Source organism: Microcaecilia unicolor, chromosome 8 (assembly GCF_901765095.1).
Source record: "Microcaecilia unicolor chromosome 8, aMicUni1.1, whole genome shotgun sequence".
NCBI classification, from domain to species: Eukaryota; Metazoa; Chordata; class Amphibia; order Gymnophiona; family Siphonopidae; genus Microcaecilia; species Microcaecilia unicolor.
Genome location: NC_044038.1, coordinates 82,088,351 through 82,102,671, shown reverse-complemented (window position 1 = coordinate 82,102,671; position 14,321 = coordinate 82,088,351). Strand labels below are relative to the sequence as shown.

Genomic DNA, 14,321 nt, shown 5'->3' with positions numbered 1-14,321 from the left:
CACAGAACAAAAACATCATCTATGAACCTTAACCACTTAACAATGTTCTTACTAAATCTCTGGCCTAGGAATGAAGTCTATCACTATCCTTACCCCCCAGATTCTATACAGGTCATCCAAATTTGGGTGTGGATCCCAGATGTGCACATAAATTAGTTAATAAGGTGCTAACAATCAATTATTGGAGTTAATTTGCATTAATTAGGCATTACACACATCTGCTCTATGCCCTATTCTATAGCAAACACAAAAACAAAATATGAAAGCGCAAAACTCCTAAGAGAGAAACTTCATTGGCTCCCACTTAAAGAACGTATCACGTTCAAGATCTGCACGATTGTTCACAAAATCATCCACGGAGATGCCCCGACCTACATGCTAGATCTCGTGGGCCTGCCTCCCAGAAATGCTAAAAGATCAGCCCGCAAATTCCTTAATCTACATTTCCCCAACTGTAAAGGATTAAAATACAAGCTAACACATGCGACTAGCTTCTCTTACATGAGCACGCAGCTGTGGAATGCACTACCAACCAGGGGCGTAGCCAGAAAACAAATTTTGGGTGGACCTAGGCAAGAAGTGGGTGGGCACCAAGTGTTCTCCCCCCTCCCAACCACCACCCAAAAAAATATTTCAGCTGGCGGGAAAATGCTTCTTTCCACCTTGGCAGTATGCAGCAGGCATGCGCTGAAAACTGAGCGTGTGCAGGTGCCAGCATTGTGGAGAGCAGCATTTTTGTTACCATCAGGGGGATGTCTTCAGCTGGCCGAGCTTGAGATCCCCATCAGCTACCACTAAATGTGTGCTACTGTTGGGTGGGCCTGAGCAATAAATGGGTGGGCCCCGGCCCACCCAGGCCCACCTGTGGCTATGCCACTGCTACCAACTGACTTGAAAACGATTACCGAAATAACTAACTTTCGCAAATCTCTGAAAACTTATCTCTTCAACAAGGCCTACAATGAGAATCCATAGCTTAATTATAACACTTCACCTTATTCGGAAAGTCATCTTTCTATAATTGACCGCTTAGATCGGTGATGGCGAACCTATGGCACGTGTGCCAGAGAGGGCACGCAGAGCCCTCTCCATTGGCACGCGCGCCATCGCTGGTCCGCCCACTCTCCCTCCCTCCCAGCACCAGTTTGGCATCCCTCCCGCCCTCCCTCCAACCAAAGAAGCATCAGGCCGCCCGCCCGCCCTCCCCTCCCAGCACCAGGAACCCCCCTCCTCCTTTGAAATTTAAAAAGCGTACCGTCCTACTCCTCGGGGTTAAGGCGGCGTGCAGCAGCAGCAAAACGCGTGTTCTTTGTGCGGCGCGCCTTTGGCCTTTCTTTCTGTCTCTCAAGCTCTGGTCCCGCCTATGGGGTGGGACCAGAGCTTGAGAGACAGAAGGGAAGACCGAAGGCGCCGAGTGAAGAACACGCGCTTCACTGCCGACGCACGCTGCCTTAACCCCGAGGAGTAGGACGGTACGCTTTTTAAATTTCAAAGGAGGAGGGGGGTTCCTGGTGCTGGGAGGGAGGATGGGTGGGCGGCCTGATGCTTCTTTGGTTGGAGGGAGGGCGGGAGGAAGGCCTGGTGCTGGCTGGGAGGGAGGGAGGCAGGCAGGCCTCGTGCTGGGTGGGTGGGAGGCTTCGTGCTGGGTGGTGCTGGGTGGGAGGGAGGCCTGCTACTGGGTGCTGGGAGGGAGGGAGCCCTGATGTTGGGTGCTGGGTGGGAGCCCTGATGTTGGGTGCTGGGAAGGCCTGATGCTGGGTGCTGGGAGGGAGGGCTGCCTGGTGCTGGGAGGGAGGGCAGGGGGAGAGGAGGGTGGCTGGAGGGGAGGGTGGCTGGACATGGGTGGCTGGAGGGGAGAGGAGGATTGCTGGACATGGATCGAGGGCAAGAAATGAAGAAGAAAGGAGGAAAGTAAAGAAATAAATGGAAAGGAAGCCCTGGAAACGGAGTTAAGAGGACAGATAGCAGCAGAATCGGATACTGGGCCAGCATGATCAGAAAAACAAAGTCACCAGACAACAAAGGTAGAAAAAATCATTTTATTTTCATTTTAGTGTTTGGAATATGTCCAATTTGAGAATTTATATCTGCTGTCTTATTTTGCACTGGGTATACTGGAGCTGTAACAGCTTACAGAAATGATTTATAATGAAAGAAAATCATGTTATTTTTTTCTCCTATACTAGTATAATATTTTCAATGATGTCTGTTTATATGCGCCATGGCTGGTGTAAGGGGTGTGGCTATCATAAGGGTGGAGTCATATGTGGTGACCCCGCCCATAATGAGTACCGGCACTTTGCGATAAATAATTCGATTTTGGGTTGCTGTTTGGGCACTCGGTCTCTGAAAGGTTCGCCATCACTGGCTTAGATCTTTTTCTCATCCTTGATCTTGTTGTAATGCCAATTGTATCTGTTACCCTGGAATGGCGATGCCATAACAGGTCTTTGTAAGCCACATTGAGCCTGCAAATAGGTGGGAAAATGTGGGATACAAATGCAATAAATAATAAATAAATAAATTTCATAGTGTGATATTCAAAATCAGGTGTGGCCATGGACGGGGCATGGGCGGGTCAGGGGCATTCCCAGAAATTAAGTGCAATGATATAGAATACTTGGATTTAAATACCCAACTGCCATCAGTTGGATTTGAGGATAAACACCAGGTTTCAGCAGCTGCTAAGTGACCTTCACAGAACTGGCACTTAGTGTGGATCTTAACAGTGTCTAATCTGGGGTGCCATTTACTGATTCTAGCCCTATATGTGCAAAACCAACCAAATTGAAGACACTGCCTTCAAGATCCACAGACAAGTGCTAGTCATAACCAAACTCTGTAAGCCACTTTGAGCCTACAAATAGGTGGGAAAAGGTGGGATACAAATGCAATCAAACATATAAACGGTGAGTGACCGACTCACTCGCAAATGCGCAGTAGAGACTTCCCTCTCTGTCCCGCCCCGCGTCAATACGTGATGACGAGGGCGGGACAGAGAGGGAAACTGCGCCGCCGAGGTTGATACCGCTCCCCCCCCCACCCGCCCACCCGAGGTCGCCGCTACCATTACCCCCCCCCCCCAAACACACACCCGGCCCGGGCCCTCTCTCCGCTACTAAACTTACACATCCATTCGCCGGAACGCAGCACGCACATCAGCTGAGCTGCCGTCGGCCTTCCTTCCCTGCCTGTGTCCCGCCCTCGCTGACGTTACGTCACAGGAGGGCGGGACACAGGCAGAGAAGGAAGGGCCGACGGCAGCTCAGCTGATGTGCGTGCTGCGTTCCGGCGAATGGATGTGTAAGTTTAGTAGCGGACAGAGAGAGGGCCCGGGCCGGGTGGAGTGATGGCGGCGACTCCGGGGGGGGGGGGGAACGGTAGCGGTGGCGACCTCACGGGGAGGGAGGGAGGGGGAAGGAAGGAAAACCCCAATACCAGCCCGTTTTTACGGGCTCAACGGCTAGTAAATAAATAAATAAATAGTCAACAACCATCACCATGCAACAGACTCTAATATGTAATTTGAGCAAATCTGTATTCTGATGACCACATGATGAAGGAGTTTCTCAGCAAAGCTGGTCAGCAAGACAAGGAAGCTGTACGATGGAAAAGCACAGGATTTCTTATGAGTGCCTCAACCTTATATATAATGAAAAGATTTTTATGATCTTTTACAGACATCTGTGAAAAGTGTATTCTGAAGAGGTGAGAACTCAGCAGTCAGCTTATTTACTGTCTCATACTCTTCTTGTTTCTGCAGGATAATAAAAGGAAATACATCTGAAGCTGGACTGAATGGGATGGTAGATCAAGGAAAGTTAATACATACAACAGCTCAAGACAAATTAAATGTATGTTGTTTAATGGCAAGTTTAAAAGACATTCACCTCCCTCTAATTCAGCTCTCTCCAGTACTACACCCTCCTGGGTTCCCACACTACCTGTCCCTAGTAATCCCTGATTATTTGGATGTTCTTCAGTTTTGAATGTCCGTAAACATAACAGACATCTAAATGCCAGTTTATGGAAATCCAAAACATGAATATTCTTCTAAAACAAGGACCATTGAGTATTGGGTGAAAATCTGGTTTTAGCATCTCAGAAACTGAATAGTGGAGTTAGAAAACGTACAGAGAAAGGAGACCGTTGCAGAAACAGGACGTAACATCAGAGGAGGGTGGGACACAGTGAGGGAAGGCTCAAGACAGCCTTCTTCCTTCACAGATGCTGGCGTGGCCGATTCAAAGATTTAAAAAAATGCAGGGCAGCACAAAGCGAGAAGGAGGCTGGCGAGGGAGCTGAGAGTGGGCAGGTGAGGACCGGGGACTGCGTTTGGGGCCTGGGAGCGCCTGGTAAGCATGTCTTGTGGCACCCTCCAGAGGTCAGCGCTCTCCTGCAATGCTTACCGCTTTGCGCCAGCCATGGCTACACCTCTCTGTCTGTTGTTAAAGGCTGAATACCCAATATCCCCCACCCATCCTCTCCTAAATTTCTCATGTTCTAAAGCTGATGGGTTTACTGGAGGTATGCTATATTCACTCTCTTCTTCTGCAGCCAGGAAACAACTTTCTTTCTCTTGATGGGTAAATTGGCACCATCAACATTTAAGGTGATCAGTTGCAAATTAACCATGAGGTAAACATGTGAGATATGTAGAATGCACTGCCATCTGTATACTTCCTTCACAAGCAGCTAGGCCCCCCCAGGAATAAAACCCATAGAACAAACACTAATAGTATGAAAAACAAGAAAATCCCCAAAGCCTGAGTACCAGAAATGAGTTCTCCACAATCCCGCCCCCCTTGAAAAACTCCCCCAACCATACCACCGTACACACCCTCACACACACACTAATCCCCCCCACATCCCAATCCCTCCTGCCACCCTCTTTTCCTCCCCACCCCTACAAGGCTCCGAAAGCCAATAACCTTTGTTGTTCCCAAACTTTGGCTGAAGGTCCAAGCAGCAAAAAAACAACCTTCTCCAGGAAATTCCCATAACTACTAAGGGAGAAAGGTACTGCAGAGGAGCCTAGAACTATCAATCCAGTATACCCCTCATAAGAATTCATGCAAATAACCAGGTGCTCAGCATATAGGGAAAATAGAGGAAGAGAGATCAGGGAAAGGGACATGGACTCTAGTCACAGATGCAACGAGAAAAAGGGAAACCTCCACTCTGCCTCATGTGCTTTCTGCAGCCCAGCAGGCCAGTGTTAGTATAAGGCCCGCAGAAAACTGAAAAGAAGTCCACAACTTGACAGAACTTCCCTTTGCATCCTAGTCTTGATGCAGTCCCCACCACTATGTATCAGTCTCCACAGGGTCAAATGGGCAGGATAAGCAGGGGCTGCCACAACATCAGTGCCCCATGCTCGGCATGGGTACTCCCTTCAACCCAATACATCAGGTAGTATAGCCAGCCAGCTAAGAAGACTCCGAGCCCATCGCAAATGAAAGGACTGTACTAGCTACAGTTCCATATCTAGTCCGGTTGATTAACTAACAAGTTCACTGGGTAGCAACTAAGCTTGGTCCACACTGAGGCCAGAGCTGGAGGGGCCCCCCAGGGGCAATCCCCTGGCAGATTTGGTGAATTAAGGCCATCCAGGAACTAACTAGCCAACTCCTTACCAACCAGGGTGAGCGCTTGTCCATTGCGCCAAACTTTCAACTGCACAGGATAAACCACAGCAACTTCACTCCCCGGTGATACATAAGTACATAAGCAATCAGGGAAGTCAAAGTCATAGCGGACAGATCAAATGAATTCTTTGCTTCGGTCTTGACCGAGGAAGTTTTGGGAGAGATACCGGTGCCAGAAATGATATTCAAAACTGACGAATCGGAGAAACTGAATGAAATCTCTATAAACTTGGAGGATGCAATGGGGCAATTTGAGAATTGAAGTGTAGCAAATCTCCTGGCCCAGATGGTATCCATCCCAGAGTACTGATTGAATTGAAAAATGAACTTGCGGAACTATTGTTAGTAATATGTAATTTATCTTTAAAATCGAGCGTGGTACCGGAATATTGGAGGGTGGCCAATGTAACGCCGATTTTCTAAAAAGGTCCCAGAGGAGATCCAGGAGATTATAGACCGGTGAGCCTGATGTTGGTGCCATGCAAAATGTTATTATAAAGAACAAAATTACTGAGCACATTCAAAAGCATGGATTAATGAGACAAAGCCAACACAGATTTAGTGAAGGGAAATCTTGCCTCACCAATTTAATCCTTAATACTGTAGCAAGTTTTAAATTATTGAAAAACTCAAAAACACTAAGATGGAGTCAGCAGTCCAGCAGCAAGAGGGGTGCTATCCAGTCTTTTGCATTGAGTGTCACATGTATGATTATCTCCCAGTTGGTGAGGTGTCATATGTGTGTGCCCGATGCAAAGAGCTCCTAGCTCTTAGAGAACGTGTCCGTTCTTTTGAGGCTAGAGTAGCGGTGGAGCTGAGGGAGACAGAGAGGTACATAGAGGAGACCTACAGGGATGTTGTAGAGAAGTCCCACCTCCAGTCTGGTAGCCCTTGTGCTACACTGGAGGAGGGAGGTCTCCTAGAAGGAGAGCATCACCCTGGTGGAGTAGGAAGTACTCCTGTAGCCAGGACCTGCCCACCAAGGGATGTACTATCCTCTCGCACCGAGGATATGTCTCCAAGTGCTGCCCGGGAGGGAAAGGTTAGGACAGCTGTTGTAGTTGGTGATTCGATCATTAGGCATATAGATAGCTGGGTGGCTGGTAGGCGTGAGGATCCCCTGGTGACTTGCCTGCCTGGTGCGAAGGTGGTGGACCTCACGCGTCACCTAGATAGGATTCTAGATAGTGCTGAGGAGGAGTCCGCTGTCTTGGTACATGTGGGTACCAATGACATAGGAAAATGTGGGAGAGAGGTTCTGGAAGCCAAATTTAAGCTCTTAGATAGAAAGCTCAAATCCAGATCCTCTAGGGTAGCATTTTCTGAAATGTTACCTGTTCCACGCGCAGGGCCCAAGAGACAGGCAGAGCTCCGGAGTCTCAATGCGTGGATAAGACGATGGTGCAGGGAGGAGGGTTTTAGATTTGTTAGGAACAGGGCAACATTCTGGGGAAGGGGGAGCATATTCCGAAAGGATGGGCTCCACCTTAACCAGGGTGGGACCAGGCTGCTGGCGTCGGCATTTAAAAAGGAGATAGCGCAGCTTTTAAACTAGAAATGGGGGGGAAGGCCGACAGTCGCTCAAAAGCACATGGTTCGGGATAAGGTATCTTGCAAAAATACCTCATAAACAGGGAAGATAGGGTTTCTGGATAGTGAGGTTGCACAACAGTCCGTGGTAGGCCAGGTGCCCTTAAATACAACCAAAGATCAGACAAAAGATGGCAAATCAGTAGTGTCCAGTACTAAGCATCATGCAAATAGGAACAACAAACATACTTTGAAATGTCTATATGTAAATGCTAGGAGTCTAAGAAATAAGATGGGAGAGTTAGAACATATTGCAGTTAATGAAAAATTGGATATAATAGGCATTACTGAGACCTGGTGGAAGGAGGATAACCAGTGGGACACTGTCATACCGGGGTACAAAGTATATCGTAGTGATAGGGTGGACTGGACTGGTGGAGGGGTAGCATTGTATATTAACGAGAGCCTTGACTCAGATAGATTACAAATTCAGCAGGACACAAATCACACCCTTGAATCATTATGGGTTGAAATTCCATGTATAAAAAGGAAAAGGACGGTGATAGGAGTGTACTACCGTCCGCCTTGCCAGGATGAGCAGGTAGACGCAGAAATGATAAAAGAAATCAGAGACGCAAACAAAATAGGCAATGTGATAATAATGGGTGACTTCAATTATCCAAATATAGACTGGGTAAATGTAACATCGGGACACGCTAGAGAGGTACAATTCCTTGATGAAATCAAGGACAGCTTTATGGAGCAGCTGGTGCAGGAGCCGACAAAAGAAGGAAAAATTCTAGACTTGGTCCTTAGTAGAACGCATGATCTGGTGAGGGACGTTATGGTACTGGGGCCGATTGATAACAGTGATCATAATATGATCAGTTTTCATATCGACCTTGAAGTAACTATACACAGGAAGTCAAATACGTTAGCGTTTAACTTTAAAAAAGGAGACTATGATAAAATGAGAAGAACGGTTAAAAAAAAACGTAGCGGGACAACTGAGAGGGTAAAAACTGTACAACAGGCATGGACGCTGTTCAAAAATACCATCTTGGAGGCCCAGGCCAAACATATTCCACAAATTAGAAAGGAAAGACGGAACTCCAAAAGACAGCCAGCCTGGTTGAAAAGTGAGGTGAAGGAAGCTATTAGGGCTAAAAGAAATGCCTTCAGAAAATGGAAGAAGGAACCGTCTGAAAATAACAAGAAGCAGCATAACTAGTGTCAAAGCAAATGCAAGGCGCAGATAAAGAAGGCCAAGAGGGATTACGAAAAAAAGATAGCATTAGAGGCAAAAAAGCATAGTAAAAATTTTTTGTGGTATATTAAAAGCAGGAAGCTGGCAAAAGAATCGGTTGGACCGCTGGATGACCAAGGGGTAAAAGGGGCGATCAAGGAAGACAAAGACGTAGCGGAGAGATTGAATGAATTCTTTGCTTCGGTCTTCACCGAGGAAGATTTGCGTAGGATACCGGTGTCGGAAATGATATTTCAAGCGGACGAATCGGAGAAACTTATTGACTTCACGGTAAACCTGGAGGACGTAATGGGGCAGTTCAGCAAACTGAAGAGTAGCAAATCTCCTGGACCGGACGGTATTCATCCTAGAGTACGGACAGAACTGAAAAATGAGGTTGCGGAGCTACTGCTAGTGATATGCAATTTATCCTTAAAATCGAGCGTGGTACCGGAAGATTGGAGGGTGGCCAATGTAACGCCCATTTTTAAAAAAGGTTCCAGGGGAGATCGGAGAAATTATAGACCGGTGAGTCTGACGTCGGTGCCGGGGAAAATGGTAGAGGCTATTATTAAAAACAAAATTACAGAGAACATCCAAGGACATGGATTACTGAGACCGAGTCAGCATGGCTTTTGTGTGGGGAAACCTTGCCTGACCAATTTACTTCAATTCTTTGAAGGAGTAAACAAACATGTGGACAAAGGGGAGCCGGTTGATATTGTGTATCTGGATTTTCAAAAGGCGTCTGACAAGGTACCTCATGAAAGGCTACAGAGGAAACTGGAGGGTCATGGGATAGGAGGAAAAGTCCTATTGTGGATTAAAAACTGGTTGAAAGATAGGAAACAGAGAGTGGGGTTAAATGGGCAGTATTCACAATGGAGAAGGGTAGTTAGTGGGGTTCCTCAGGGGTCTGTGCTAGGACCGCTGCTTTTTAATATATTTATAAATGATTTAGAGATGGGAGTAACTCGCGAGGTAATTAAATTTGCTGATGAAACAAAGTTATTCAAAGTCGTTAACTCGCAACAGGATTGTGAAAAATTACAGGAAGACCTTACGAGACTAGGAGACTGGGCGCCTAAATGGCAGATGACGTTTAATGTGAGCAAGTGCAAGGTGATGCATGTGGGAAAAAAGAACCCGAATTATAGCTACTTCATGCAAGGTTCCACGTTAGGAGTTACGGACCAAGAAAGGGATCTGGGTGTTGTCGTCGATAATACACTGAAACCTTTTGCTCAGTGTGCTGCTGCGGCTCGGAAAGCGAACAGAATGTTGGGTATTATTAGGAAAGGTATGGAAAACAGGTGTGAGGATGTTATAATGCCGTTATATCACGCCATGGTGCGACCGCACCTTGAGTATTGTGTTCAATTCTGGTCGCCGCACCTCAAGAAAGATATAGTGGAATTGGAAAAGGTGCAGCGAAGGGCGACTAAAATGATAGCGGGGATGGGACGACTTCCCTATGAAGAAAGACTAAGGAGGCTAGGGCTTTTCAGCTTGGAGAAGAGACGGCTGAGGGGAGACATGATAGAGGTATATAAAATAATGAGTGGAGTGGAACAGGTGGATGTGAAGTATCTGTTCACGTTTTCCAAAAATACTAGGACTAGAGGGCATGCGATGAAACTACAGTGTAGTAAATTTAAAACAAATCGGAGAAAATGTTTCTTCACCCAACGTGTAATTAAACTCTGGAATTTGTTGCCAGAGAATGTGGTGAAGGCAGTTAGCTTGGCAGAGTTTAAAAAGGGGTTAGACGGTTTCCTAAAGGACAAGTCCATAAACCGCTACTAAATGGACTTGGGAAAAATCCACAATTCCAGGAATAACATGTATAGAATGTTTGTACGTTTGGGAAGCTTGCCAGGTGCCCTTGGCCTGGATTGGCCGCTGTCTTGGACAGGATGCTGGGCTCGATGAACCCTTGGTCTTTTCCCGGTGTGGCATTACTTATGTAATCTATTACATTTCTTTGAAGGGTGAACAAACATGTGGATAAAGGTGAGCCAGTTGATATTGTGTATCTGGATTTTCAAAAGGCGTTTGACAAAATACCTTATGAAAGACTCTAGAGGAAATTGGAGAGTCAAGGGGTAGGAGGTAGTGTCCTTTTGTGGATTAAAAACTGGTTAAAAGATAGAAAACAGAGTAGGGTTAAATGGTCAGTATTCTCAATGGAGAAGGGTAGATAGTTGGGTTCCCCTGCTGGGACCGCTGCTTTTTAACATATTTATAAATGATCTAGAGATGGGAGTAACTAGTGAGGTAATTAAATTTGCTGACGACACAAAGTTATTCAAAGTTGTCAAATCGCGAGAAGATTGTGAAAAATTAGAAGAGGACCTTACGAGACTGGGAGATTGGGCATCTAAATGGCAGATGTCAGCAAGTGCAAAGTGTTGCATGTGGGAAAGAGGAACCCGAATTATAGCTATGTAATGCAAGGCTCCACGTTAGGAGTCACCAACTAAGAAAGGTATCTCGGCATTGTTGTTGATGATACGTTGAAATGCTCTGCTCAGTGTGCTGCGGTGGCTAAGAAAGCAAATAGAATTTTTATATTCCATTTGCCATCAATAATGCACACTCTTCCTAAAGAACGTGAACTATTATCAATAATGCACACTCTTCCTAAAGAACGTGAACTATTTCAGAAGTGTGCACTTTTTACAAAGAGTTTGCACCCTTCCTAAACATGTGTGCACTATTGAGAAAGATTGTGCTCTTTGAAAATTGTGCACATTCTTTAGGAAGAGTGTGAACACTGTGAAAAATGTGTACTCTTTTGAAAGAGTGAACACTTTCCAAAATAATACGTACTGTTGACAACATGGCATCCATAATGAAAAAATTCATGGAAAATGAACATCTGTATAAATGACATGAAAAACACAAAAAGAACATTTTCTAGCTGCACACTCCTACTAGAATACTGGGCTTGATGGACCTGTGGTCTGATGCAGTATAGTTATTCTTATGTAATCTCCAGTTTTTTTCAGTGTGACTTAAACTGTGGCACACACAGACCACAGGTCTTGGTCCTTCTGGGTATGGTTGATATAGAATTATGCTTCCATAAGCAGTCTGTAGAGTTTTTCTTGGTCAGCAAAATCCAGCACAGATACACTATTCAGATACTGTAGCATTATTTTTAAAGCAATTTTATTTCTTGAGTCTATTTTTCATCAAATGACTCTACTTTCTAAGAATTTCACTTATCAGCCATTCTATACTTTTGCTTTGCATAATTGGATAATCATGTATCTGCCCCAGCAAAAGCTTTGCAATTTTTGAATAATTTTTGACAAGCCATCTAACCACTGAATTTCAGAAAAAAATATAACTCTCTGAGAGTGACTGGACCTGTCCAAGGACTAAGGGCAGCTAATTTAAGATTGGGCACGTTATTTCATTTGGTTTGTCTTATATATTTTGTTTATTTTTTATAATTAAATTTTCAATAGGGAAAGAAAGGAAAGCAAAAAATGAAAAACTATTTAGAGAAGAAAAAAAGATCTGCCCCATTTTTCTAAAGTACTGCTGCTGCCATAAAAATGTTTTTTAAAAACCCAAAACAAAACATCTAAACCTTCCTTAAGCCCTTCCTTACTCTGCTTCCCCACCCCTCTAGGCTTCTCTCTTACTATTTATAGTCTTATTATAGTAAGAACAATCGCCTATTAAAAAAGATGGCACTGGCTAAACCAAGACTGGTACCATTCTGCTGTATGGCACTGGCCTTGGGTTGGCTCATGCCATCGTGACAAAGATAAGAAGTGTGGCAGAAATCAAAGGGGGTTGCTCCTACTCTAAGAAGATTATATATATGGAGATAGTTGGGAATCTAAAGGGAGTCTAGGGGGATTTAAAACATTTAAGCAGCAGCAGAAGTGTTGAGGTTCCAGAAAAAATGACAGCCAACAATATAAGAACGGGAAAATGAACTACATTAAGGGGGTCCTTTAACTAAGGTGCACTAAACGTTCAGTTCTCTTTACAGCTCTCCTCCTGCTCACTATGGCCACTTTCACCCAGAAATTAACAAAATAGGTTATTTGGGCTCATTTTCAGCCTCCTTATACCTATCTCCCATCCACAGTCAACATTTCATTCTGCACCAGAATCCCACTTATCCTATAAGGCCTCAGTTATCACAGTGTTATGTAAATGAATTACATCAATCCTATGTAACTTAGAGGAGCATTGATCAGATTGCTTACTTTTCTCCTATATGTGGGTATATTACTACTACATGGTATGGGTAATGATAAAATATGTCCTGCTAAAAAGCAGCGAGGAAAGGTGTTAATATGGCTCACAAGACAGACAAATCTCCAACTAAACAGATGGTCAAAGGAGTCTTATACTCAGAGGAATTCTCTCTCTCCACTTTTATTACAACCTCACAGATCCCATACTCACTGTCCCCATGTTGACCCATATCCAGTACTACAACCTATGAGTGCCAAATGCACTGCTCCATGTCAAGTCCTCCCCAGTTCTCCAGCCTCTTAATGTAAGTCCCTAATGAGTTCCAGAATCCTTTGAGAATGGAACTGAAAATCCCAGAGCTGTTCATACAATGTCCCAAGGCTAATGATGTACATCATTCAATCTTGAGCTTCCACAGGCCTGATATACCCTCATTCATATTATCTGCATCTGGCTTCTTTTCAAGAGCCCCAGGGTGACAGCAGAAAAGAGGACAGCAGCCACAACACCCACCTCTGTGACCTTCTTCACACGCGCCCCAGTAGAAGTGAATGAGAATGGAGATGAGTCCCTCCACTACGCCACCATTGATTTCCTCAGAATTAACCCCAGAAGAAAGCCACCTCTGCCATCTCAAGACGACACAGAATATTCAGAGCTTCAACATATTCAGGGCAAAATGGTGACAGCAGAGAGACGGAAATTCTAGCTTCAGTACTGTCACTGACACCATAATGTCAGTTAACTACTGTCATAGGAAACAACCTACTATTGGGCCAGAACTCAGGTTATTGATAGTTGATAGAAATCCCTACTGGTGGTTGTTTCTACTTTTCTCTCCATTTTTCCTCAAGTAAAGCCACTAAAAAAATCTCTAACCTCTGCTTGGTGCTAGTGGTGCAGCAGAAAAGGTTGTTGTTTACATTTTAGCATGCGGGTATTATCAAGAGCATAGATTAAATGGAGGTGGAAAGTAATGCATTTGTGCACAATAATTTTCTCTGTGTATGTTTCATCTGTGAGTGGAAGGGGGGATTGTGTTTGTTTTTAGACACTGATTTCAACTGAGTATAAGTCTGTGAATAAACAAAATTGAATCATAAAGGTCCTTGGGTCAATGTTCAGTCTACGATGGTCAGCAGTGTTTTGTTTTTAATTCTGGCTGCCATGGGATTTTATACTTAAGATATAGATATCCACCCTCATGCTGTCTCAGGGGTACAAAGATACAGCAAGCCTGAGTGTCAAACACAAGGCTATTTAAATAACAGAATAAAACTGAAGTATCAAACCACTTTCACAGTATCTGTCACACAGCATTACTGCATGAGTCATGACCCTGGGATTTGCTGTATCTTTGTACCCTGAGGCAGCCTGAGGGCAAAATATGGCCATGCCGGGTTTTTTTTATAAAGAATTTCATTTTTCAAGGACGCTGTGTATGTGTGGTGGTAATGTTCTTTGTCATCAAATTCTGCCCTATAACATGCATGCATGACACATAAAACTGTATACTGTTTTGTCACTGTATTTGTTTTGCTGCTGTTACACGATCATCTGTTTTGATTTGTGTCCATGTAGTGCATAGGCGCCGACTCTGTGGGTGCTGTGGGTGCTCCAGCACCCCCAATATTTCACCCACCGGAAGTCGGAATCGGAAGTTCCGTTCGCCA

General features: G+C 44.8%; 1 protein-coding gene across 1 annotated transcript in view; it reads left to right on the top strand.

The window, feature by feature from the left end:
* Positions 1-13,747, top strand: part of LOC115476703 (sialic acid-binding Ig-like lectin 13) — a 141,433-nt gene extending 127,686 nt beyond the window's left edge. Inside the window, exons 7-8 of the mRNA XM_030213234.1 lie at positions 3,764-3,854; positions 13,115-13,747. Coding sequence (XP_030069094.1) covers positions 3,764-3,854; positions 13,115-13,357 — 334 coding nt within the window. The 3' untranslated portion in view covers positions 13,358-13,747. The remainder of the gene's footprint in view (positions 1-3,763; positions 3,855-13,114) is intronic.
* Positions 13,748-14,321: the final 574 nt, after the last annotated feature.